The 26,388-nt window shown below is 40.0% G+C and overlaps 2 protein-coding genes across 2 annotated transcripts; both read right to left on the reverse strand.

Annotated features, from left to right (window-relative positions):
* Positions 1–417: 417 nt before the first annotated feature.
* LOC103029461 (golgin subfamily A member 6-like protein 22) lies at positions 418–4,336 on the reverse strand. The gene is made up of 2 exons (XM_049473975.1): positions 3,177–4,336; positions 418–2,872 (listed from the first exon to the last, which is right to left on the reverse strand). Exons 1-2 carry the CDS (start codon positions 3,913–3,915, stop codon positions 918–920), a joined length of 2,694 nt encoding a protein of 897 aa, XP_049329932.1. The 5' UTR covers positions 3,916–4,336; the 3' UTR covers positions 418–917.
* A 2,071-nt stretch (positions 4,337–6,407) lies between these two features.
* Positions 6,408–8,092, reverse strand: LOC125797528 (GTPase IMAP family member 5-like). The gene is made up of 2 exons (XM_049473920.1): positions 7,407–8,092; positions 6,408–7,087 (listed from the first exon to the last, which is right to left on the reverse strand). The coding sequence occupies exons 1-2, from the start codon at positions 7,918–7,920 to the stop codon at positions 6,408–6,410; spliced, it is 1,194 nt and encodes a 397-aa protein (XP_049329877.1). The 5' UTR covers positions 7,921–8,092.
* Between the last annotated feature and the right edge of the window lie 18,296 nt (positions 8,093–26,388).

Genomic DNA, 26,388 nt, shown 5'->3' on the forward strand with positions numbered 1-26,388 from the left:
GCATTCTGAGTATAAAACTGTAAAAGTATTTACAGTAGTTAATTGTGCAGGAACAGAGTATACTACTGTGGATTTCACAGCATTTTTTTTACAGTGTGCTTTTGAGCTTTCTGTTTCTCCCTGAGATTCTCCCAGTTCCTCTATCTTCCCCATCTTTTTTATCAGCTGAAGATCCTTCTCTTTAAATTTATCCTCAGCGCTCTTCCCCACGCTCTCCAGTTCCTCCATCTCAGGGCCGTGCAGAGACCTTTGGAGGAGCAGGTGCTCAAAGTCAACAGGGGGCACATCGAGCACAAATTTGAAACACCATACAGAAACATACCTTACAATATAGCCGATTAATTTGTATCCTTATTTTGGTGAAGAGGAGTGGTCTGGCAATACTATTTAAATGTAATCATAAATGTACAACTGAATATAATACTTTTATTTAAAAAGACCTTATTCTGAATGTTCTAAATATGTGCATACAGTCAAAACACCCAAGCAGATTATGAAATTATTTTATTTAAAATTTGCTTGACCATACATGAGGGTTACAATATTAGATAAACTAAATAAACAGTTTATAAAATTAGATGCAAAGACATAAATCACTTTCTATTCTGAATCAAACATGCTAAACTATTACATAGTACAAATCATTTCAGAAGTAATCAAAAATAGATTATGCACACTGGAACATTCTAAACAACCACCAAGTGTTACAAAATAATTAACAATGGTCTCATTTGAGGCACTACTAGGATAAAAAAAAAATCATAAATGAAGAAAAATATTTTGATAAACAGAATTTAGTTAGCATATACAGATTTGGAGGATTAAGCATAAAACAGTTTCTTGTCTTTGGCGTTAGAGAAAAGAAAAAAGAACAAGTAAAATGTCTATAGAATCAGAGCCAGAACTTGAACTTAGTCTTACTGAATAGCACACTTCTTTTGACCTTTTAACTTGTCGAGTTCTGCACGTAGGTCTTTGATTTCAACAGATTTCTTTTGCTCAGCGATTTCAAGCAGCCTCTGCAAAACTTCATGCTCTTTTCGATGTTCCTCAATCAGTTCTTGGATGTATCTGTCTTTCCTGTCTTTATAATCAGTGAACTGCTCAGCAGTTTTTCTGGCATCCTCCTCATATTTACGCTTAATTTCATTCATTTTCTTTTCAAATTCCTTTTTCATTTTCTCCTTTTTCATCTCATTCTCTTTAATAGCTTTGTCTTCACTCTCTCTCTTCTTTATCTCCTCCTGCAGTTCTTTCTCTATTTCCTCGCTGAGTTTCTGCAGTCTTTCATTTTCTTCTTCTTTTCTTTTTTCATCCTCCTGTTTTCGTTTTTCGCATTCTTCCATCTTCATTTGCTCCAGTTCTTCCTTCTTTTTTAACATCTCAGCTTCTGCTGCTCGTTTCTTTTCTTCGTACTCTCTCACTTTTTGCTCATTCTCTTTTTTCTCTGCTTCCCTCCACTGTTTTTTCTCTTCCTCTCTCCTGCATCTTTCTTGTTCTCTCTCCTTTTCAAACTTCTCTCTCATTCTTTCTTGCTCTTCTTGTATTACTCTAAGTTCTTTTGCATGGTCCAGTTTTCTTTGACGGTCTTTTTCTTCTCGTTCTTTCATCTGTCGTTTCTTTTCTTCCTCCCACTCCTTCTGTTGTCGTTTAAGATCCTCTTGTATCTCTTTTCTTTCATTTTCAGCTTCTTTTATTTTTTTCTCCCAGGTCTGTCTCTCATTTTCTTCAACTTTTTTTCTTTTGTGCTCCTCCAGATCTCTCCTTTTAAGTTCTTCATCCTGTCTCTTTTTCAGATCCTCTAGGGTTCGATTTTGTTCAGCTCTCAGTTTCTCTTTTTCTTGTTTGTACCTCTCTTCTCTCTTTTTATCCTCTTCATCTCTGTCCCTCAGCTGTTTCTCAAATTGATCCCTCTGTTTTGTATTTTCTTTTTCCAGCTCTTCAATTCTCTGCTGCAGTTTCTGCATTTGCTTTTGTTCTTCCGTCGATCTTGTTTTGTCTTCCATTTCCCGCTTCTTCCTCTCTGTTTCATCTTTTTCCTCAAACTTTTTTTGAAAAGCTTCAACCTTTTCGCTGAATTTTTTCTCCATTTTCCATTTTTCCTCTTCAGATTTTAATTTTTCTTCCTGCAGTGTCTTCTTAATTTTTTCCATTTCAGTGTTGTATTTAGCTGAAAGTTTCTCCTTTTCAGCTTCAATCTCTTTTTCTCTCTCTTTTAGAACTTCCTCCATTTTCTTTTTGATGGACATTTCTGCCTTTTGGAACATTTCATTTGTGAAGTGTTGGCCTTTGTTTGATTTGATCAAATTTTCGATTTGTTTTAGCAGTTTAGAAACTTGGTTGCTGTCTTTGTTTTTGTTATCGAAGGCCAGGACCCGACCTCCACAATCTCGGATCAGCTTCTTCATTCTACCGTCACCATTTTCTATGTATTGCTCTATGGGCTGATTTTTGAGATCGTCTTCTCTGGTGAACAGCACTACACTGAATTTGGCAGCCTTTGGACCAAATATCTTTTTAATTAGATCTAAAGTTTCCAATTCTTCATTGGTGATTCTTCCCACACTCAGCACAATGATGAAAGCGTGGGGTCCCGGTGCTGACAGTGAGATGCACTTCTGAATTTCTTCTGTTACGTCGTCATTTGACAGTGTGGTATCAAATAGTCCTGGAGTGTCGACAACTGCAACTGTCCTTCCCTGAATTTTTCCAACTACTTTCTGAGAAATCTTTGTCACAGAAACCATACTAGCTTCACTCACAAAAACATCTTTTCCCAGGATGGTGTTTCCTGTTGCACTCTTCCCACTTCCTGTTTTTCCAATGAGTACAGTCCTCAAGCAAGTTGAATCCAGTCGTTCATCTTCATAACCTGGAAATTACATAAAATGTTAAGTGTTATTGTACTATACTGTGCAAATTAGATTGTATATATATTGTGTTTTAAATTACTATTAGCAGTCAAAATCCAAAGACTGTTATGTCTATTCAATTAAAGGAAGTTTTTTTGGGATATTAATTAAATATAACAAAAATAGATTCTTCTTGTAGTTTCTATGCGAGGTTGAGCTTACCAATCAAACATGTTTTAAGACTTTTCTTTGCAGATTTTATTTGTTATGGAGCTGATGATAATAATGACATTTTTGCTTATTTTACTAAATGAAAGGGTCTACCTTCTGTCTGGAGCTTTTCCTTTAATTCCTGGATTTTAATTTGCATTAAGCTCAGTTCTTCTTTGTGGCTTTCTTGAAGACGTTGTTGAGCTCTTTCCTCTTGAGCTTGTACATACATGTATAGAGAATATGGCTTTGTTGTCAATGTTTTTTCAATTTCATCCAATAGCTCTGGAACCTGTTTGGAGTTTTTCCCCACTTTTGTTTCCAATATTCTGTACCTTTGTCCAGAACTGTCAGCAGGTTTTTTGGCGGTTTTGTTATGTCTTATAAAATCTGATGTGTTTCCACTAACAGCAGGCTCTGTGGTGAAAAGAACCATTAAATGATTATCAACTTTAGAGCAAAATATGTTCTGGATCTTCTCCATTTCTCTCTTATCTTCATCAGTGAGGCATCCCTCAGGCAGGACGAGGAGAAAAGCATGAACTCCAGGATCACAGAGAGAGACACAGCGGAGAGTCTCCTGCATCACTTCCTCCTCTGAGAGCTGAGACCTGTAGAGAGCTGGAAGCTCCACCAGGGTGATCAGACGTCCACATACTTCTGCCTCTCTCCTCACACACACTGATCTGGACTCTAGTCTACGCTCTCGTTGACCCAGAATAAGATCTGATATGGAGAACTTCAGCTCTCTGTTACTCCCACACAGAACCAGGTTCAGCCTCGGAGACCCTGAAAGAAAACACAGTTGGCACTGTAGGAACTTAGGAGTTTTATAGAGTTTTATGAGGTACATTAAAACTGATCATTTTTTATACCTGTTTATTATATTAAGGTAAAATTAACATTGTGGTTTTATTCTATACTTACGACATTTCTCCCAAATTCCAAATAAAAATATTGTAATTTAGAGCATTTATTTGCAGAAAATGAGAAATGGCCAAATAAACATGTAGCCTGATTCATGCATCATTCACGCAGATCAAACTGCCCAATTCCAGCTTTGCTGACACATCCCCAGATCATCACCAATCCTCCACCAAATTTCTCAGTGGGTGCAAGTACACCTCTGCAGGTCTCCATCTAAATGTTTGATGGCCAGGTGTTGAGCAAAGCTGAAACTGGACTCATCAGAGAAGATGACCTTTCTTCAGTCCTCTATAGTCAAATTCTTATTATCTGTTGCCAACTTCAGCCTGACTCTTCTTTACTTCTCATTAAAGGTCTTTGTTCTAGAGCTGCCTCTAAGACAAGGATGTCAAACTCATTTTGGCCGAGGGCCACATTGGCATATTGGCTGTCCTCTGAGGGCCAGATGTAACGTATAAATGTAAGAAAATGTAACCAAATGTAATATAAAATGAATAGAATTACTCCTTAATGTTAAATAACTCTCAATATATTATTTATTCAATCAAATATTACAGTTGCATGGAAAAAATGTTTGCTTGTTGCTCTATTAACATAAATCCTTTTAATTTGTCATGTTATGAAATCCAAAAACTCCATCAATCAAGAACCAAACTATTCAAGTGAATAGAAATGACATAAATCAAAACGTTTGATACTGAAATAAGGCTTAATAAATATAAAATCAAAAATTGTGAGCTGTTAAAAACATGTGACAGATTTAGCATTTCCTCAGATTTAGCAGTTCCTCATCCAACCACTAGTCGGAGCTGCAGCAGCAGCACAAGCCCGCAGTCTTTACTGAGTCAGAGCTGCAGCCCAGCCACGGGCTACAGGGCTCAGCTGAGCCAGTCTGGAGCATTTTTTTTTTTACATTTTTTAAGTTCTTCCGTGTAAGAAATAAAGGTTTTAACCCCACTGACCGGATAATACAGCTTTCTACAGTTCATCTTTTAGCCCAAGCAGCTAACAGCAGCAGTTTAGAGCAGCCGTAGCGGAGTCACTGCTCGGATTACATTATAAACAGGTCAGTTAGCGCGCTGCTCACCTCAGGATGTTTATAACTACGAGTTTAGTGAACACACCACGGCTGCAAGGTTAGACTGTTGAAGGCTACTGAAGACTATTAAAGGCTACTGGAGGTTATTGAAAGGGTTATTGGAGCAGAAATCAGTAAAGGCTGGTTAGATAAGTGATTCACGTCCTCGTACTTTGCTGAGGTGAAACTGTGACTAGCGCTAACACAGTGATGTTTATTAACATCATTAAAACAGATTTTGTCAGGTATTGTCTTATAAATATTTACACATAACTTATATCTCTCCTAAAAAGCGTTTATTTTGGTCAGTAACACTCTTCGTAACACAAAAGGCATACCGGTCTTTCGCCTTGAAGCACAGCCGTCCGGCTGCATCAACTTTTCTTTTTCTGGACATTATGGGATAAACATTTGTATGTCTCAATTACACCCGCGAAGTTACTCCTTCCCTCCGGCAGGGTTTCCACAACAATGACTACACTGCCATGTAGTGGCAGTAAGCCGTAACTTTGCGGGTAATACAATCGACAAGCATTGTGGGAAATGTAGTTTTTGGTCAAAGAACGCTTCTGACCTATTCATTATAGACACTAAGATTTTACAAGCTCTCGCGGGCCACATAAAAGGACGTGGCGGGCCACATTTGGCCCGCGGGCCTTGTGTTTGACACATGTGCTCTAAGAGATTGTTCTGTACTGTTCTGTCCATGCACTTCACCCCAGCTGCCATTTGCCATTCTTTTTATAGGTCCCTTGATGTCATCCTGCGGTTGCTGACTCAAAAGCAATGTGAAAGACTTGTGGAAAACATTTTAAAAATCAGGGTAAAAATCAGGGTAATTCCACCAAATATGGATTTCTGAATTCTTAAGACATTAGCATTGTTGTTTCAAAATTTATATCAACTAGTTTTCTTTGCATTATTTGCCTTCATTTCTGAATCAGTTTCATTATTTTATTATTTATAGGTATATGTTTGAGTAAAATGAGCAGTGTTGTTTTTTGAATAAAATTAAATATAATACTCACCATTAGGGGTTTTGCCACTATGTGTTATTCGCTGGAACCAACTGTGTAATCCTGCTGTTTATGGGGTAGTAATGTGAGAGTCAAAAACTATTGTTATCACAACATTATTATTATCACATTCCAAAAATTACTATTACTGCATGTTCATTACTACTACTAGTACTTATGCTGTGATACTATTTGAAGTAACAATGGTAGTGAATAATAATAATAATAATAATAATAAGAAGAAGAAGAAGAAGAAGAAGAAGATGAACACCACAACAAACTCTACTCCTCTGACACTTTCTAATTTCACACATTTAAACAACTCTACTTACATTTCTCAATGCTTTTAAGTTCAGTTGCAGGTGAAGAAGTTTTCTTCTCTCTCACAGGCTGTTCATACACTCTTTGGGGTTTTTGTTTGAGATGTTGCTGTTCTCTTGTTGGTGGAACTTCCCATTTACTCTGCCCTTCCCTGTTCTCTTCAACCACCATCTCAATCATTTTCAGTAGATCAGAACGGCTACACTCGCTGCTAAACTTGAAATGCCTTTCGTTGCATGCAGCAATGATCTGATTGATGTTCTCATCAACTATATATTCACCAGAGACTGACTGCCGTCTCTGTGTTGTTACTACTAGCATGTGTTTTTTCGGGTCTTTAGACAGAGAGCGGAGGATGTGATCCAGTCTGTGTCTGTCTGCCTCAGGGAAGTCGCCTGGATGTAGAACCAGCACTAGAACATGAGGTCCAGGAGAACACAGATTCATGCACTCTCTCACTCTCTGATTCAGCTGTTCTTCTGAGAGCTGAGGATGGAACAGGTGAGGAGTGTTGATGAGGGTGATGTTTTTTCCCACCACCGATCCTCCAGCTCTCTTACTGTGCTGCTCTACTGAAGGAGGCAGAGCTTTTGTATCAAACACATCTTTGCCCAGGATGAAGTTCCCCACTGTGCTGATCTTTGAGCTGCTTTTCCCCAGCAGAAGTATCTTCAGCTCAGATACTGTAAAAAAATAGGCAAAATATCATGAAAATTCTAATGCACTTAAATGTATTTGTTATGTAGTGCTATTTACAGACAGGAATTGTCCAGAAATTGTACATTTGGTATAGTTCTGCACCCTTTTCACTAAACAATTTATTTATATAGTCTTGAAATTACCATTTTAATACAGAAAATATTTGAGCAGCACATTAGAGTCTGGAAAACATCTCTTACATGACTACTTAAAAACCTACATCAAAGGGAAAGTGAAAGAACACTTTCCCAGAATCAGATTAATTCCATTCAAGCTTTTGAAAATTAGACATTTAAAGTTTACCTGTTGGTTTAGGGTTGTCCCTCTGGCTCTTCATTCCAGCATCTTTATCGCTGGATATTTTTGCCGTTTTGATTATGGCTTGGCCTCTCCGCAATAATGCAGGGCGCTTCTCCCTCTCTGCCATTAATTCATTCATTTTGCAGGTCAAGTGATCTCCTTCATTCTCTCTAACCACCTCATCTATGCTCTTCAAAAGCTGAGAAACTTGATCTTTGTCAAATTTAGATATGTCTTCATATCTGTACTGTTTCAAATTATTCTCATTAATGAATCGAGACCAGAGGACACTTGAACTATGGCCTTCGCCTGTAGTCACCACTACAGTGTATTTCATGGAGACTGTGCTGTAAGCGTTCCATATGGTTCTAATTTTGTCACAATCTTGCTTTGTGAATTCGCCTGGATGTAAAATCAGCACTAGAACATGAGGTCCAGGAGAACACAAAGCTGCACACTCTCTCACCCTCTGATTCAGCTCTTCTTCAGAGAGCTGAGGATGGAACAGGTGAGGCATGCTGATGATGGTGATGTATCTACCCTCCACCACTCCTCCAGCTTTCTCACTGTGCTGCTCTACTGAAGGAGGTGGAGCTTCAGTATCAAAGGCATTTTTGCCCAGGATGAAGTTCCCCACTCTGCAGATGTCTGATCTGTTTTTCCCCAGCAGGACAATTTCTAGCTTCTTACACACTGGACAATTAAGAAAAAAAAAACAAAATATTACTGTACAATAAATACCAAAACACATTAACCTTATCCCTATGATTTATTTATGTATACTAATTTACCATTGTACTATTTCTATCATTATCTCTCTGTTGAAGGGTAAAAACGTTTTATTCCACATATACTATTCATTTTCAGCCTAGAACAAATAGTGCCCAGAACCTTGTGGTGACACTCACGTGTGCAAGTCCTTCAGAGTGCCAAGATTAAATATGGGCCAGAGTAAATGCTCCCAATTATGACTTTATTTTCATAATATTACGTCTTTACTATTACGCTGATTTTATTCTTGAAATATTACGTCTTTATTAACGTAATAATATGACTTTAATCTCGTAATATTATGACTTTATACATGTCATATTACAACTCTATTCTTAAAATATAATGACTTTATTCTTGTAATATTTTGGTTTTGTTCACGTAATAATCTGATTTTAATCTCATTTAGTCTCAAGTATTTATTTTTTAAGACTGGCCCTGAAATGCCATCGTAAAAATGACGGCTGTCACGTTAACGTGTTTAATTTGATTAATAAAAAAAATAACAAAAAAATAACTGCTGATTATTCTGATTAATTGTACACCGGGGGCAAACAGAACTGATACCATGTTGTTCTGACCTTAATAAATGAATACCAAATTAACGTACAGACATCAGACACTAATCATGTTCAACAGCAAAACGTACCCTATCTAGCCAGGACAGAAACATCATTCTAATATCGAACATTAGTGATTAACTTTACCTTGGAAAACAGTGAGCATCACCACTATGTCTAAATCTGCCATTTTGGGCTTCATAATAAAAGTCCCCAAGTCATACCTATTAAAGACTTTGTTGCTATATTTATCTTCAGTTACTGTCCTCCGCGAGCAGCGGGTGCTGCCATGAGCCCCGCCCCACAACACTCACAGTGCAGTCTCTCACAGTTAGAGCACACACACACAGACACCGCTCCACGAACACACTGCAATTCAACTGCGCATGCCTAGAGCCACCGCTGACTGACCCTGCACTGTATTTACAGAATGGGATATATATACAGTATAAACGTGTCTTCAGTGTGACACGAAAAAAAAATGACTTAATTTAACTCACAGTCTCAGTCCACAGTCTCACCTCATTCACCACATAGCTTGTCACTCACCTCGTCCACAGTGTCTGCCTTTTTATAAAAAGCCAAACATCTAGCTAGCTAGCTTATCATTGAACAATTTGTCTATAATAGGATTGAAACAAAAGAAACTTAAAAAACTAAAGAAAACGTAGATTAGTTAACTGGATAACTGCAACTCTTATAATAACATTTAACAACACAGCAAAAACAAAGTTATTTTAAGAAGGTATGTGTGGTGTTTTTTACTCACAATTTTTCTCTCCCTAAATGTTAGTCCTTTACAGCTTCAAAAAGATGCATTATGCAAATTAGACTATGGCGTCATTTAGCGACTTCTAGTGACTTTTAGAACAGCCAATAGCTACTTTCCTTACTGAGGAGTTGGCAACACTAGCCAACTTGCTGTCTGTCTAAATACCGTAGGAGACGAAAGAAGCCACTTACAATTCTCCTCGAAGAGGCTTTGAACAGAGGATACATGAGAGCATCCTACTCTGAAAGGCTTTTAGGGATTTCGAATGACATCACTGCAACTATGACCACAGAGCACGCGAAAATGGAGAAGATAACACCGTTTTAACCGTTTGTAAAGAGGTTTGTAGAACAGGTGTCATTTTATCTGTTCATGCAGATTACTGCATATGCACTGATAGAAGGCTGTGAGCAAACCTACACAATTATAAGTCATGAATAAAGGAAACAAGCCTTTTGCTGATGCAATCTGACTGTCTCTGTGTTATCTCAACCATATCAGTTATAAATTAATTCATTAATTCAATTGGGCCTCCTCTATAAGGACATCTCACAGGAGCATTCATTGCACAAAATATATGTGTTTATTGTTTTAAACTACATCTTACTGACAGAACATTCAGGCTAATCAGGCTTGTTATGCTTGTCAAAGTTATGATCTCTAGAATTTGGAATTGTGTTTATTGATTTCTCATTTTTATTTTTGTATGCAGAGCTCTATCCAGAAGCTGTGATGCGCTGTGCAGTATCCGGCATGTGCTGAAAGTGAGCTTTGTTATTGGCTCAGTTCATCGGTAGTCAACATCCTATTAAAAAGAGATCAGCTCCTTTCCTCAATTACAGCTATTTCCCTCCATTCCTCCTCCTCTCCTTGATTCCTCCACCTTCTTCCGGGGTATGAGAGGAGGAGTATGAGAGGAGGAGTAGGAGAGGAGGAGTAGGAGAAGAGGAGTAGGAGAGGAGGAGTAGGAGAGGAGGAGTATGAGAAGAGGAGTAGGAGAGGAGGAGTAGGAGAGGAGGAGTAGGAGAAGAGGAGTAGGAGAGGAGGAGTAGGAGAAGAGGAGTAGGAGAAGAGGAGTGGGAGAGGAGGAGTAGGAGAAGAGGAGTAGGAGAGGAGGAGTAGGAGAAGAGGAGTAGGAGAGGAGGAGTAGGAGAAGAGGAGTTGGAGAGGAGGAGTAGGAGAGGAGGAGTAGGAGAGGAGGAGTAGGAGAAGAGGAGTAGGAGAGGAGGAGTAGGAGAGGAGGAGTAGGAGAAGAGGAGTAGGAGAAGAGGAGTAGGAGAGGAGGAGTTGGAGAGGAGGAGTAGGAGAAGAGGAGTAGGAGAGGAGGAGTAGGAGAAGAGGAGTAGGAGAGGAGGAGTTGGAGAGGAGGAGTAGCAAAAGTTTCTGGACGCAGCCTGTGTGTCCTTGTGACTGAGAACACTGTGTGATCTCTGTGCTGTGTAAGAATATGTAGCAGAGAAATTCTTTAATAGCTAAATGTACAATCGTAATGAAGCATAGTGGCTCGTCAATGGTTTCTTTTATTTTTTTATCTTTTGTTTAATCTTTTGAATGTGCCTGTGTCCCATGCAATACCCCTCCCTGTCATAAGAGGTCGCACTCGCCTCAGCTTTGAGGCACGCCTCAGCTTTGAGGCACGCCTGTTTCTTATCTGCTCATTATCTATGTATTTAAGCCTGCTCGTCTGTTAAATCAGTGCGAGGTCTTGTAGTGTTATTCTTGTATTACAGTCTATTTTGGTTTCTGAACTTTTGCCTGTGTTTTCTGCCTTACTTGCCTGATATTGTTTCCTGAGGTCTTTTTAATAAACCTGCACTTGCATCCAATTTTCCTAATTTCAGTAGAAAAATGTCAGTAGAAGTTACATACATTGTGACTAACAGCAAAATCATATCACATGTTAGACTGAACACATTATAACAAACATTTATAAGCACTGATATTTTAAAACATTAAATTCATATTTTTTATGTAACACTTCCTCCTTGCTTACCCTGTCTTACTATATTTAGTAGTCACATAACACTGTACTCAGTATGAATGTAATGGGACTTACCTGAATTCCCTCTCCTAATTTGTGGTTTGGGACCTGTGCCACACGGAAAAGCCACATTTAATTTTCTGCATGGTTAATGTAGCACAGTAATAAACAGTAAAAAGCAATTAAACCACAAAGCTCATTTCTAATGTGGCCTCCATTAAAAAAAAAATCAATCAAAGAACAATTCATGGCAGTAACAAGACAGTAATCACAGAATTGACAGGATGTTTTGTTAAATCTATTAAGCCTAGTCTGGCACCTCGCAGCTTTTTAAAAGGGGGTTTTCAATGGAAAGGAATTGAAAATCCCCATTCAAAAAAAAAAATCCCACACAGTTAAATAAACCCCCATGATTAATGGATAATTAATATGATGCCATACTACAATACTATAACACATTTTCCAGTAAATGACTGTAATTTTATTACAAACTAAAGATTATTGGTCTTACTCCTACTACAAAGTATTTTAATTAGAACGCCACATCACAACCAGTTTGTGTTGTGAACAAGGTTGAGCATTTTAATCATTTGAGATTAAAATCAACCTGTTATGTGTTTTTGTGAAAGCAAATCATAACCAGCGAAACACCTGCTTTTGACTGGTCTTTAAAATTATTATAAATTGTGGTCATTATTTTATTTTGTATCAATTTATAGTTTAATTAGACTGTACAGTCCTGTATTGTGATAAAAGCCTTTACATATTACAAAGTGAATATACTAATGTATTATATTATATTATGTTATTTTATATTATATTATATTGAAAGCAATTTCTTACCAAGGCATGGAGGTTCCCCAGTGTTCTCCATGGCCCTGGAGTCAAAAATGAATCTGCAGGTAAGAGGAAACAGATTTTAAATACACACAGAACTAAAAGTAAAAATTGCATGCACACCCATACTGATGTGAAAGCAGGTAGATTGACACGCCTGGTGCAGAAAGTGCTCCTGTCTTTCAGGAAATCACCACTCTTGCTTTCACCTGTTACACTTACTACATATACACCCTCAATTCTGACACTTTTTGCTGAGTATTGATGGTTTATCCTCGTACATGTTTTTCCCTGCTTGTTTTACTCTCTGGTATCCGACCTTGTTTTTGTATTTACAGACCCTGATTTTGCCTTCTGATGTAAACTGATACAGCATTCCGAGGTCCAGCAATTTTATTTAGTTTGTCCAAACCCCCTTTAGACAGGGTGATATGGGGCATATTCTTGCCCCTACAGATAAATCACTTTTTACACCGTTATCCAGGCTCAAAGTAGCTCCACACCTCATTGGTAGAATCCGAAGAGCTCTGACATTTAAAGCTGCGGGAGAACAGATGTCACACCAGAGTTCTCCTTTAAGGGAAATCATCATAAAACCTTAAATGTTCCTTTAAGTATCTAATTTCCTAGTCTCTTAATGGTTTAATCCCTTAGAATGATTTAAGGTACATAAAACCTAACCTTAAATGCCAAAATCTGAGAATATGGTTTTGTTTTTAGATTAATAATTGATATAGCATACAGTTATTAATTAATTGTGGTATGATATGTGAATTAAAGATGTGTGTGAACTTACTTGTATTGGGTATTGTGTAGCTCAGTGTTTAGACTACTGGAACCACTGATGACTGGCTGTGTCAGAATATTGTACTATAACACCCTCTGCTATATTCTGCTGATCTGCTGTGGATCCATAAACTCTCGTCAGCTCTACAGATCTGGCAGAAGGAAGGGAGATGGTTATATTGAGGTCTTGTGCAAGAAAATTCAATAATATTACACCTATTCTTTTATCCCTAGGTCTTGTCACTGGCTACCAGTTAAATTTTGTATAGATTATAAAATACTTCTTCTGACTGTATTTAAAAGTTAAAATATATTTCTAGGCCTATAACCAACTTAATGCTCAATATCACAGTATTTCTATAGGGTTAAGAAAAAGATCTTGACTAGAAAGTTTCTATAATTGTATGTGTTTAGTTTAGTCAGTGTCATCTCTCAATCCTGTTCAAATAAAGCTCAAATATCTTTATGATTAAATATGTTATGTTTATGTTTTTGTTAGGGGGAGTCTATACATATAACATTTCTATACATACAGTGGCTTGCAAAAGTATTCATACCCCTTAAACATTTTTTCACTTGTTTAAGTGATAAGTGACCATCACAAAGTAGCACATCATTTTGAATTAGAACAAAATTACACATGATTTTCAAAATTTTAATCAATAAAAATCTGAAAAGGGTGATGTGCAAAAGTATTTATATCAGTACTTAGTAGAGTTACCTTTCGCTGCAATTACAGCTGTGTTTTGGAGTATGTCTCCTTCAGCTTTACACATCTAGAGACTGAGATATTTACCCATTCTTATTTACAAAATAGCTCAAGCTCAGTCAGGTGGAGAGTGTCTTTGAACAGTATTTTTAATGTCTTGCTCCAGAAGAGCAATGAGATTTAGGTCAGGACTGGGCCATTCTAACACACAGTTCCTTAGTCTTCTTGATGTTGTTTGCTCACTAGTGTTTTCTAACAAACCAATGAATCCTTCAAAGAACAGGTGTATTTATATTGAGAATAAAAAACACACATATGGATTTTATTAAGTAATGAAGTGACTTCTGAAGGCAATTGACTGCACTTGATTTTAATTAGGGGTTTTAGAATAAATGGAGATTAATTATTTTACACTTGTTCAAGAGATACGAATACGTATCCACTGTAAAGTTTATGTAGAATATGATGAAGCAACTTGGTTTACATGAAAGGAGAATAACTGGTCTGGGTAGTTGTAAGAATAGCTTACTGGAATGCACCGATCAACCCACAAGTGCCATTTAGACTGCAGACAGAATGCTCAGTATGTGTTTCCTTATACGCCTTTTCTTGTTAATCACATCACGTCTTTGCAGGTTGCTGATAAACATTATGACACAGACCTCTTAAACATTACATTAATCTTACCTTTCACTGTACAAATGTGCTTAAGCAGCCATAAACAAATTAGGACAACTTTGTTTTTTATATATGTTAAAATAAAGAAATGTATATTTATTTTAACAGTATTGAGATATTGTGAGTAATATAACTAAACACATAAAACAAAAAGAGAAATGTGTTAAAGAGGACCCCGAGTTTAAAAAAACTGTCTGGTTTGATCTTAATGGTTAAGATGATTGGATGATGATGGCCAGATCCGAAGAGCTCTCTAAGGCCTTCAGAAAGAAGATTATAGAGGTCAAACCAACAGTAAAACAAGATACATGAACATATACATCTTAAAGTTCGTCTGACACCACCAGGTCACATTCTGAGAAACTAAAATAGATGAATTCATTACTTGCTGCTGAAGATTGAAGTGTGTGTGGTGTTATCGTGCCTTTATCTGTGAATATAAATCAGATAAAAGTTAAGTTTAGAAGCAAAGAGGTTAAGTTTAGTTTTAGTTTGTTGTTTATTGTAATTTGAAAACTGCATCTACATCCAGCTCTTATGTTATGCTATTTGATGTTAAACGCTGCTCTGCAGTGCATCCGGTGGCCTTAAAGGAGAGCAGTAGAGCAGTGAGCTGTTAATAATGCTGATTTAAGATACAGTTTCAGTTTTTAATAGATGTTACCTCCGACAGATGCATCTGATTTGGCTGGTCTCAACAATACCTCTTCCCAAAACCGAGACAAGACTGATTCCAAATGATATTGTCTCGAGACAAAGACTGCACCTGAGTACTACAATAGTAGTCAGCTTTGATGAATTGAAATGTAATGTACATCATTGATTGTTTCATTGAAATGTAAATGAAATGTAAATGTAATCTACTTAATTTACTTCAGACCTGCACAGCCTGTCAGGTTATAGCATGCTGAGGGCTGCCCAGAGGAAAAAAAATATCTAAATAACAGCATATCTTATACGCTCTTATATACTTGTTAAGCTTGTTTTAAATTTGGTTCATTTTTGGGCACCAAGTGGTCCAGTGATCTAAAGCGCTGCCACTATGAGCGGCAGGTCGCAGGCTCTCTCTGGGTGGGTAGATTCCCCACATCACTCCTATGGTGATGTCTGCAGCACAAGGCGTCTGTAAGCTGATGTACTGCGCTGTCCTCCGAGCGCACTGGCTGCTCGGCAATGCTGCATCAGCAGCAGCTCGAAAAGAAGCGGTGGCTGACTTCACATGTATCGGAGGAAGCATGGGTTAGTCTTAGCCCTCCTGGTGTGTTTGGGCATTACTAGTGATAGGGGGAGTCCTAATGAGTGGATTGGGTAATTGGCCGTGTAAATTGGGGAGAAAATGAAAAAAAAAAAAAGTTCATTTTAAATTAGTCTGAAATGCAAAAAATGCTTAAATGCTTTGCATCTTGGAAGTACCCAATGAGTAAATGAGGAAGTGAGGAAGTACCAATGATGGCCCATAAACATCTCAATCTGTGGAATGTAACCTAGTTGGTCTGGAAGTCGTATTTAACCCTAGAACGCTAACAGCGGGTGATTTTCACCCAATTAGAATTCACCCACACAATTTATTCATGTTATTTTCAGTCTGTTGCTGCTGTCTGAGTTGCACGGGACTCTACAAGGGTTCTACAGTGACCTGCTGCACTTAATTGCGGTTAACTATTGCACAGAGCCATAGGGAAAGGAGAGCTGCATCAACTCATTTATGCCAGGTTCACACTACATGACCTTTTTTTGTAGCCAGTTGTTGTGCTTAGACATGCCTAATTTCGGCCTTCAGTTTGGAGATGGTACCAGGACTCACTCTATATAATGCCACAACTTGGTTTTGCAGAACCTCAGCTTGAGGTTGCCCACATGGGCTCTGTCCTTATCAGTCAAACATGGCATGTGGAACAGAGACCTACTGTCCACTGTAGCAGGACTCATGCTCACAGGTGCTGCACTTGGGGTACCATTAGTTTAATATAATAATATGATGGTTGCCTTTGGCGGAGAACATTTGGCAATTTTTTATGGGCACACCCTAAACACACAGCTATGCTGCTCATCCCAAAAATGCATGTTCCTTACAAATGTGGCTCCATTTAAAAAAAAATTTACAGGCTTTCCAACGGTATAAGATTTATTTCCAAGAAGCACTGTTACTCAAAGGACAGAAATAACAAATATGTCAAGCAAACTCTGTGAGAGGACTGCCATTAAAGATTCATGCTGTTTGTGACAATGTGATTTTTGTGTGTGATCTCCTGTAATGATGAATTAAGAGGTAAGAACCACTGAGATTTTATACCGATCTAAAACCTCCTCTCACCCTTGTTCATTATTAAATATTTAATGTTTAGAGTTCCTCCCTAATGGCACGGCCATATTCCAAGAATGTCAATGCCAGATTGTAAAAGAGTGCAGGACATAATTTTCACACATGGATGTGCCAGAGTCCAGACGTGAGAATCTTTGGGATGTGCTTTGGGAGAAGACTTTAACAATACTGTAAGAACTTGGGGGGAAAAAGTATTTTAACTCTGGACAAAAATAAATGTTGTGACAATGTTAAACTTGTGGAAACTATGCCACAGTGAAAGCGTTCTGTAATCTAATGTAACGTGTGAAAAGACAAAATAATCATTAAATGGAGTAAAGACTTCACTGGATGGGGGTCTTTAATTTTGATAGCCTGTATTCGAAAGCCATTGAAACCAGACTAATGGCTGGGGAGCAAACATTGGCGGGATGTGTAAATTGGCTGTAATTGTTTGTAATTTGCTGGCACCAAGTTGGCAACTATAATGCGGCCAAGCTAAGTAGTGAGTCATGGAGCAGAGAAGCAGCACACTGCATGCAGTGTTTCTCAATATGGAGTAAACCAGTTTGGACTACTGTATTTGGCCAGTATGGAACTTGGTTATTTCAACTCGTGAGTGCATACTCCTGAGGACAGAAGGACACAGGACAGTTATTCTGTAATTGGAACAGCTGCGTACTTGATGCCATCTCCCTCTCAGGGGTGCAGAAACCATTGTTACTGAAATCGCCGAAAACGGAGAGGCACATTTTCACATAGCTGCTTCCTTAACAAATTAACCACATATCTGATGCTTAAACCACTTTATTTCTTGACTAAAAATAACTTCAAAAATTATTTTATCACACAGCAGCACTATTTTGAAAAGTATAACTGACACGTATGTACTTTCTCCTCCGGCAATACTGCTGCGAGGAGCATTCTGGGATGTTGTACTGTAAGAAGTCCACATTTCATGCATCTTCGATAATAATGTGGGAGGAGCAAGAATACATGCGGGTATTTGTAGTGGCTTGGCTAACGTGCTCCACATGCAGGTGTGACAGGATCACTAAGTTTGTTGATTTTTTTTTTTAAACCAATAAGCAGTGTTCCCTCTAAAAACAAAACGAATGGAGGGAAACAGCCTTACATAGCCATTACACTTAGTGCACCTCTCCTCCGTTTTGTGAGCGGAACAAAGCTTCAGTAGAGACGAAACTGCGTTGTAACCAGCAACCTCCTCAGGAAGGGACCCACCAGAGGGGAGGTAGAAGAGTCCAAAGACCTCTGCCACATCCACTAATAAGTTTAAGTGGGATCCACAGGGTAGACCAATTTGTAATCATTGGAGTGGGATGGGATATATTAGTAGAAAGTGTTCAGCAGGTGCCACTCAGGAAGATTTTTAGTTTCTCCAGCTACTGTGGGTCAAGTGTCTTAACTACCCCCTAAAGACCTCTTTGCTTCTAGAACCACTTGTGTGGACATAAAGCAGGATGACATGGAAATTAAATATCTAGTTGATACAGGTTTCCAAGTTACTATGTTTGCAGAAAGTCTCTGTAAAGAATTGTTTCAGGATCAGGTGCTGGTTGGGACTAAAGACATACATACCATGGCTTATCCTAAGTGCAGCCAATGGACTTATATACCATATATCGAATATATAGAGGCAGATTTTCAAGTACATGTACATTGTAGATGTACAAGCTTGGGGGTGGGAAGGGGGGCTGTAATCATTGTGAAAGACAACTGCCTGAGAGCTAATCAGGCTTTAATGGGAATAAATGTGATTTTTGACTTTTGAGAGATACTTTTCTCAAATTACAAAAGAAAATTGTCTCTGCAGTTGCAAACAAACCCATTGGGTGAGGAGAGGAAAAATATGTTTATTGACTGCCACAGAATTTTCTCCCACTATAATGTTAATGCTCAGAGTCAGACATTGGTTCTGATCAATTGTAAGTACAATAACAATAATGGGATTAGAAAAGAGATGTCACAGATTACATGAAATGGGGTTTACTTTAATTGTGCTTGTGTAGTTCAGACGAATGAACACTGGGAAATACAAAACCGGGAGGAAAATAAGAAAATTGAGAAATTATTGCATTTAATACATTAAAACAATTAAACATTTTTGCAACATTTCTTACCTTTTATTATCCTTCTCTTGGGTAAAAATATCCTGTTTAAGAAAATGAAGACAAGAAAGATGATTGTAATTAACTTGTTATATTTTGTTTTCATTATTGACTTTTTTATGTTTATATAAAACAAACAATAACACTCATATTTATTGGATTTGTTTTGACACAAAACACTATTACTATTGCTATTTTTAAATGAAGGTGTTTATTATTAAGGGAGAAAAAAAATCCAAACCTACATGACCCTGTGTGAAAAAGTGATTGCTCCTAAACCTAATAGCTGGTCGGGCGACCCTTAGCAGCAACAACTGCAACCAATTGTTTGTGATAACTTGCAAGGAGTCTTTTACAGCGTTGTGGAGGAATTTTGTCTCCACTCATCTTTGCAGAATTGTTGTAATTCAGCCACATTGGAGGGTTTCAAACATGAACAGCCTTTTTAAGGTCATGCCACAGCATCTCAATCGGATTCAGGTTAGGACTTTGACTAGGCCAAGTCTTCATTTTGTTTTTCTTCAGAATGTTTTCCCAAAAGTCTTGGGGATCATCAAGATGTGTTCTGTTAAATTTGAGATGAGCTTTAATGTTCTTTTTGCTCAGAAGTGGTTTTCGTCTAGGAACTCTGCCATGTAGGCCATTTTTGCCCAGTCTCTTTCTGATGGTGGAGTCATGACCACTGACCTTAACTGAGGTAAGTGAGGCCTGCAGTTCTTTGACTGTTGCTGTGGGGTCTTTTGTTAGCTCTTGGATGAGTCGTCGCTGCGCTCTTGCGGTAATTTTGGGCCGTGGCCACTCCTGGGAAGGTTCACCACTGTTCCATGTCTTTGCCACTTGTGGATAATGGCTCTCACTGTGGTTCGCTGGATTCCCAAAGCTTTGGAAATGGCTTTATAACCCTTTCCAGACTGATAGATCTCAATTTCCTTCTTTCTCAATTGTTCCTGAATTTCTTTGGATCTCGGCATGATGGTTAGCTTTTAAGGGTCTTTTGGTGGACTTTCACCTATTTACGTGATCTTAAATAGAAGTCTTGGTTGAGTTCAGGTTTGGCAATAATCAGGCCTGGGTGTGGCTAGAGACAGTGTATTCAGGTGTCAGAAACCACAGTGAGGGTATGTTTTAACAAGGGGGCAATCCCTTTTTACACAGGGACATGTAGGTTGGGATTTTTTTTCTCCCTTAATAATAAACACCTTCATTTAAAAATAGCATTCTGTGTTTACCTGTGTTGTCTTTGACTAAAAATTAAATTGGTTTGATGTTCCGAAACATTTAAGTGTGACAAACATGCAAAAAATCAGGAAATCAGGAAGAGGGCAAACACTTTTTCACACCACTGTAGTAACTGTAATACATCTTTATTTAATAAGAGTATTCAATACTTATCTGTCTGTTAAGCAGAAAAGCGTGAATAGTTAGGAGCTTGCTAAATAAACAGATAACCAGGTAGTATCTTTTCTGTCATTTTTCTGTACGAGTCCCACAGCTAACTAGCAAGATAGCTACCTGAGCAATAGGTTTAGCTAAGTTCCAAATGAGCAATTATGAAATGTGAAGGGAACAAAGCTTTATTGCGGGTGATGCCCATGCTCCTTAGGTATTTTCTATTTCAACCACAATGTATCATCAACATTCTAAATATCAGTTTAGCATCTATTGTTAACTCCACCACTTTTGTCTGCTCTGTGATTTAATTTTTTATTGAAATCATCTCTAACAGGTATTTCACAATTTCTCTGATACAGGAGCTCAGTTCTAATTCTTCAGGTTAAAAGTTGCTCTCTCCTTTGAAAAGCTTAGATATGCATATGCAATGTGTATGCATTAGGCTAAGAACAGGCTGCATTATGAACTCGTGCAAAGCAACTATAATTGTGTGAAAGTCTTTGCCCCTTCAGGATTTCTTCTTTTTTTGCATGTTTATCACTCTTAAATGTTTCAGGTTATCAAACAAATTTAAATATTAGTCAATATAAGCAAAGACAACACAGTAAAGACAGAATGCTTTTTTTAAATGAAGGTTTTTATTATTAAGTGAGAAAAAATAAAACATACATGACAGTGTGTAAAATTGGTTGCCCTCTAGATCTAATAACTGGTTGAGCCGCCTTTTGCAGCAAAAACTGCTATCAAGCTTTTGGGGTAACTTGCGCAATGGAATTATTCATTAAAAGAGGAACACATCAAATGTCTTTGAGTAACATTTATTTTGAGAGCAGGCATTGAGACAGACATACAGAGTATGAGTCGAATGAGTCGACAGCTCTGACCACCCAATCCCCCCAACCCCCCCCCCCCCTCCCAATCGGGCTGACTGTAGATTATATATGTACATGGGCATTTCCCTCAGTTCAATCAATCACTCAGTTATTACTAAATAAGGTAAAGAAGACAGTAAGTTCCTGCATACGTGATAAGTTGCACACAAGCTCATGACACTATCGAGATTAGATGTGTGAAGTTTCAGATCTCACTTAGCAGCAAAAAACAGAACTTCTTTTCTCTAGCTGTAAGAAAATGATTACACAGAATCAAAGAGAAATATATTAATTATGTTATATGAACTAATACAAGCATTATGTTAAGTTCATTTAAAATTTATTTATATTGTGCTAAACAAAAGTTTTTACAAAGCAGCTTTACAGAGAAATGGGTCCAAGCCTCTTATTAGGGATCACCACAGTGATGCCAACAGTGGCAAGGTTGTGGCAGCAACAGTGGCAAAAAAACTCCATCATACTAAGAGGAACATTAGGAGGAACCAAGACTCAGAGGAATCCTACCCCCCTCGGGTTGACACGGACAGTACAAATAAATAAAAGCTCAAAAACAAGTGTCACAGTGGTCACGCCCCTAATCCCAGGGGCCTTCCACAAAATGTACAAAGAGATAATGTGGAGCTATAACTAATGTAAAAACAGGTTGCTAGGAAATCCGTACTACCCCCTACTTCCCCTGGATTCTTTTGATGGAAGCCCGAAGTTCAAGTTTATAGAGAGACAGAACCTGCCAGACCTTATATCACCCAAAACCCCACCCAGACATACTGTGTAAAGGTCAGTGAAGCGGTTCCTCAAAAGGTTCTAACTGATTCAGTTAAAAAGTTATCTATTGATTACTACTGTTCTCTACCTGCCAGGTGGCCTACCAACCAGTCTTATCTCTGCTGCTTAGGCGCTTACTTCTGCATTACATACTACACACAGGACATTCAGTTTTGAGGTGTCAGCTTAACTGTCCTTTGCACAACCACCCACATACACAGTTCACAGTTCATACACAGTTTAAATATTTCTTAACAAGAAAGCACATAGACAATAATGCTGAGTTCTAAGTGTGAACAGGTAATGGGCACATAGTTAATCATGTGGAGCTATAACTAATGTAAAAACTGATTCTGAGTTACAAGTGTGAACAGGTATTTTGCACATGCTTAATAATGGAGAGCTATAACCAATGTAAAAACAGAGTTATAAGTGTGAACAGGTGATGTGCACATGGTGCACATGGTTAATAATGTAAAAACACAGTTAAGAGCGTGAGTAGATGATGGAGACATGCTTATGTTGTTAATGTTAATCAGTGCAGGGTTGTAGAGCAGGAATGCATCACAGCGGGCAGTGGAGAGCCTGGCCAGGCAACTTCAGGAACAGGGCGTCTCGATACATGTAATAGAAATCAGAAAGGAAAGAAAGAAGAAAAGGCATTTGAATGGTTGTGTAAAACTCTAATGAGAAGTGGGACAGGCAGCTCAGGACAGGGGGAAGAAAGAGAAAGATTAGAACAGGTAGCCACTGTAGAGATGAAAGAATAGATGTCGCACCTTAACCTGTGTCTGTCTTTTTTTATTGGTCTTTCCTGCTCCTGTCTTTTGTTCTCTTGATTTGTTTTGGTATCAGCTCCAGCAGCACCCGCTGCCCCAGCTCAGGTACCAGCTCCAGCAGCGCCAGCTACCCCATCTTCAGTATCAGCTCCAGCAGCACCCACTACCCCAGCTTCAGTATCAGCTCCAGCAGCACCCGCTAGCCCAGTTTAGGTACTAGCTCCAGCAGCACCCGCTGCTCCAGCTCAGGTACCAGCTCCAGCAGCACCCACTACCCCAGCTTCAGTATCAGCTGCAGCAGCGCCCGCTACCCCAACTTCAGTATCAGCTCCAGAAGCACCCGCTACCCCAGGTTCAGTATCAGCTCCAGCAGCACCCACTATCCCATCTTGAGTATCAGCTTCAGCACCCCCCACTCCCCCAGGTTTAGTATCAGCTCCAGCAGCACCCGCTGCCCCAGTTTAGGTACCAGCTCCAGCAGCACCCACTACCCCAGCTTCAGTATCAACTCCAGCAGCACCCGCTACCCCAGCTTCAGTATCAACTCCAGCAGCACCCGCTACCTCAGCTTCAGTATCAGCTCCAGCAGCACCCGCTAGCCCAGTTTAGGTACCAGCTCCAGCAGCACCCGCTGCCCCAGCTCAGGTACCAGCTCCAGCAGCACCCACTACCCCAGCTTCAGTATCAGTTCCAGCAGCACAAGCCCTCTACCCCAGCTTCAGTATCAGCTCCAGCAGCACTCGCTGCCTCAGCTCAGGTACCAGCTCCAGCAGTTCCAGCTACCCCATCTTTAGTATCAGCTCCAGCAGCACCTGCTACCCCAGGTTCAGTATCAGCTTCAGCAGCACCCACTACCCCATCTTCAGTATTAGCACCCGCTACCCCAGCTTCAGTGTCAGCTCCGGCAGCACCCGCTACCCCATCTTTAGTATCAGCTCCAGAAGCACCCGCTACTCCAGCTTCAGTATCAGCTCCAGCAGCGCCCGCTACCCCAGCTTCAGTATCAGCTCCAGAAGCACCCGCTACCCCAGGTTCAGTATCAGCTCCAGCAGCACCCGCTACCCCAACTTCAGTATCAGCTGCAGCAGCGCCCACTGCATCACCTGTCTCAGTTCCAGCAGCACCCACTGCCCCAGCCCCGGTACCATCACCAGCGGTGCCCACAGCTCCTTCTCCAGTGCCAGCAGTGCCTGCCACAGGTGTGGCACCCACTGCTCCCGATGCATTACCCGCAATGTTTGCCCCTTAAGTGATACCCACAGCCCCCAATCCTATATCCGCAGCTCTGGCCGCCCCTGATTCTGTGCCCACGGCTCTGGCCACCCCTGATTCTGTGCCCACGGCTCTGGCCACCCCTAATCCTGTGCCTGCGGCTCCGGCCGCCCCTGATCCTGTGCCCGCGGCTCTGGCCGCCCCTGATCCTGTGCCCGTGGCTTCAATTTGTTACAATCAGAGTAATATAGTGAGCACTCTTGCAGCTGGACTTCCAGCCAACAACGGATTGCTGTAATCCAGCCTCAAGGTTATGAGTGCATGCAGCAGAGAGTATATTGTAGAGTTTTGCTATAATTCTGTGGAAGAATGCAGTTTTAAATATACTGCATTAATGTGCATCAAATTAACAGTCAAACATGATCGCTAGGTTTCTCACAGTTTTACTAGGTATAATTAAGTGACCGTCTATATCAACAACAGTATTAGAGCAGGCATTCTAACAATCGGGCCGCCTGTAGGTTATATATGTACAATGGCATTTCCCTCAGTTCAATCAATCACTCAGTTATTACTAAATAAGGTAAAGAAGATTAGCCGTAGCAACAGTAAATTGCTGCGTACGTGCAAAGTTGCACACAAGGTCATGACACTATCGAGATAGGATGGGACACCTAGCCCCCTGTCTGTGGTAGAGATCTGTGTTAGAGGTTTCAAAGTTTCAGATCTCACCTAGCAGCAAATAACAGAACATTTTTCTCTTGCTGTAAGAAAATATTTATACAGAATCAAACAGAAATATGTGAATTAAAGTTGCAAGAAAAAGTATTGGAGCCCTTTGGAATTACTTGGATTTCTGCATAAATCTGTCATTATATCTGTTCTGATCTTCATCTAAGTTACAACAATAGACAAACACTGTCTGCTAAAACTAATAGCACACAAAATTATGTTTGCATGGTTTTATTGAACACAACATGCTAACATTCATTTTGCAGGGTAGAAAAATATGTGAACCCCTAGGCTAATGACTTTTCTAAGAGCTAATTGAAGTCATGAGTCATCCTGGATTCCAAATAATGTGACGAGATTGGATGTGTTGGTTAAAGTGCAGACGCTACTTGAGCTTAGCCTGCTAAGAGACCCAGGCCGCCAGCCCGCGGTGTTTCCTGACGCCGGAGCCCAGCGGAAGTGCCATCGCAAGCGGTGCGAGCGGAAGCGCGGAAAGAGAGCCGGGATCCGCGCGAGGCTAAAGGCTAGTCCTAGCCGGCCGGCTATACCATCGCTCTTTCTTGCAAACGTCTGTTCCCTTGACAATAAACTGGACTACATCTGATTCCAGCGAACTACCCAGCGTGAGTTCAGAGAGTGCTTTGTTTTGGTTTTTGTGGAATCGTGGCTGAACGACAACATTCCGGACAGCGCCATTCAGCTAGCCGGGCTTACCGCGTTCAACGCCGATAGGAGCGCGGCTCTATCCGGGAAGATCCACGGTGGAGGCGTGTGTGTTTACATCAACACGGAATGGTGTAACAACGCTGTGACTGTCGCCAAACACTGCTCTCCGCTGGTGGAGTTCCTGATAGTCAAGTGCAGACCTTTTTATTTAGTACGGGAGTTCTCCGCCGTGCTAATAGCTGCTGTCTACATTCCACCCAGCGCTAGCATTGGTGCTAATGCTAAAGAGGCTCTGTGTGAACTCTATCGGACTATCAGCGATCTGCAAAACAAACACCCAGGTAGACTGTTTATTATCGCCGGAGATTTCAACCACGCAAATCTCAAGTCAGTGCTCCCTAAATTCCATCAACATGTGAACTTTGCAACGAGAGCAGCGAGCGCGTTGGATCTTGTTTACACAAACATCCCCAGCGCATACCGGGCGGAGCCCCGCCCCCACCTCGCTTTCTCGGATCACATGTGTGTTTGGCTGACACCAACATACACACCACTCATCAGACGCTCCAGACCACTTCAGAAGCAGGTGAAAACCTGGCCAGCAGGCTCCATCTCTGCCCTTCAGGACTGTTTTGAGTGCACTGCATGGGACATGTTTAGGGAGGCTGCTACTGAAGGCGATTCTGTTGATTTGGAGGAGTATGCAGCATCAGTCACTGGCTACATCAGCATGTGTATTGATGATGTCACTGTCTCCAAGACCATCACCACACGCCCAAACCAGAAGCCTTGGATGACTGCTGAGGACCCGCGACTCCGCCTTCAGAGTGGGTGACAAGGTGGCCCTGAGGAAAGCAAGAGCCGACCTGTCAAGAGCTATCAGAGAGGCAAAGCGCGCACACGCCCAGAGAATCCACAGCCACTTCAAGGACACGGGTGACGCGCAGCGCATGTGGCAGGGCATCCAGGCAATCACCAACTACAGGACAATGCCACCGTCCTGTGAACGTGATGCCTCCCT

Source organism: Astyanax mexicanus, unplaced genomic scaffold (genome assembly GCF_023375975.1).
Source record: "Astyanax mexicanus isolate ESR-SI-001 unplaced genomic scaffold, AstMex3_surface scaffold_48, whole genome shotgun sequence".
In the NCBI taxonomy this organism is placed as follows: Eukaryota; Metazoa; Chordata; class Actinopteri; order Characiformes; family Acestrorhamphidae; genus Astyanax; species Astyanax mexicanus.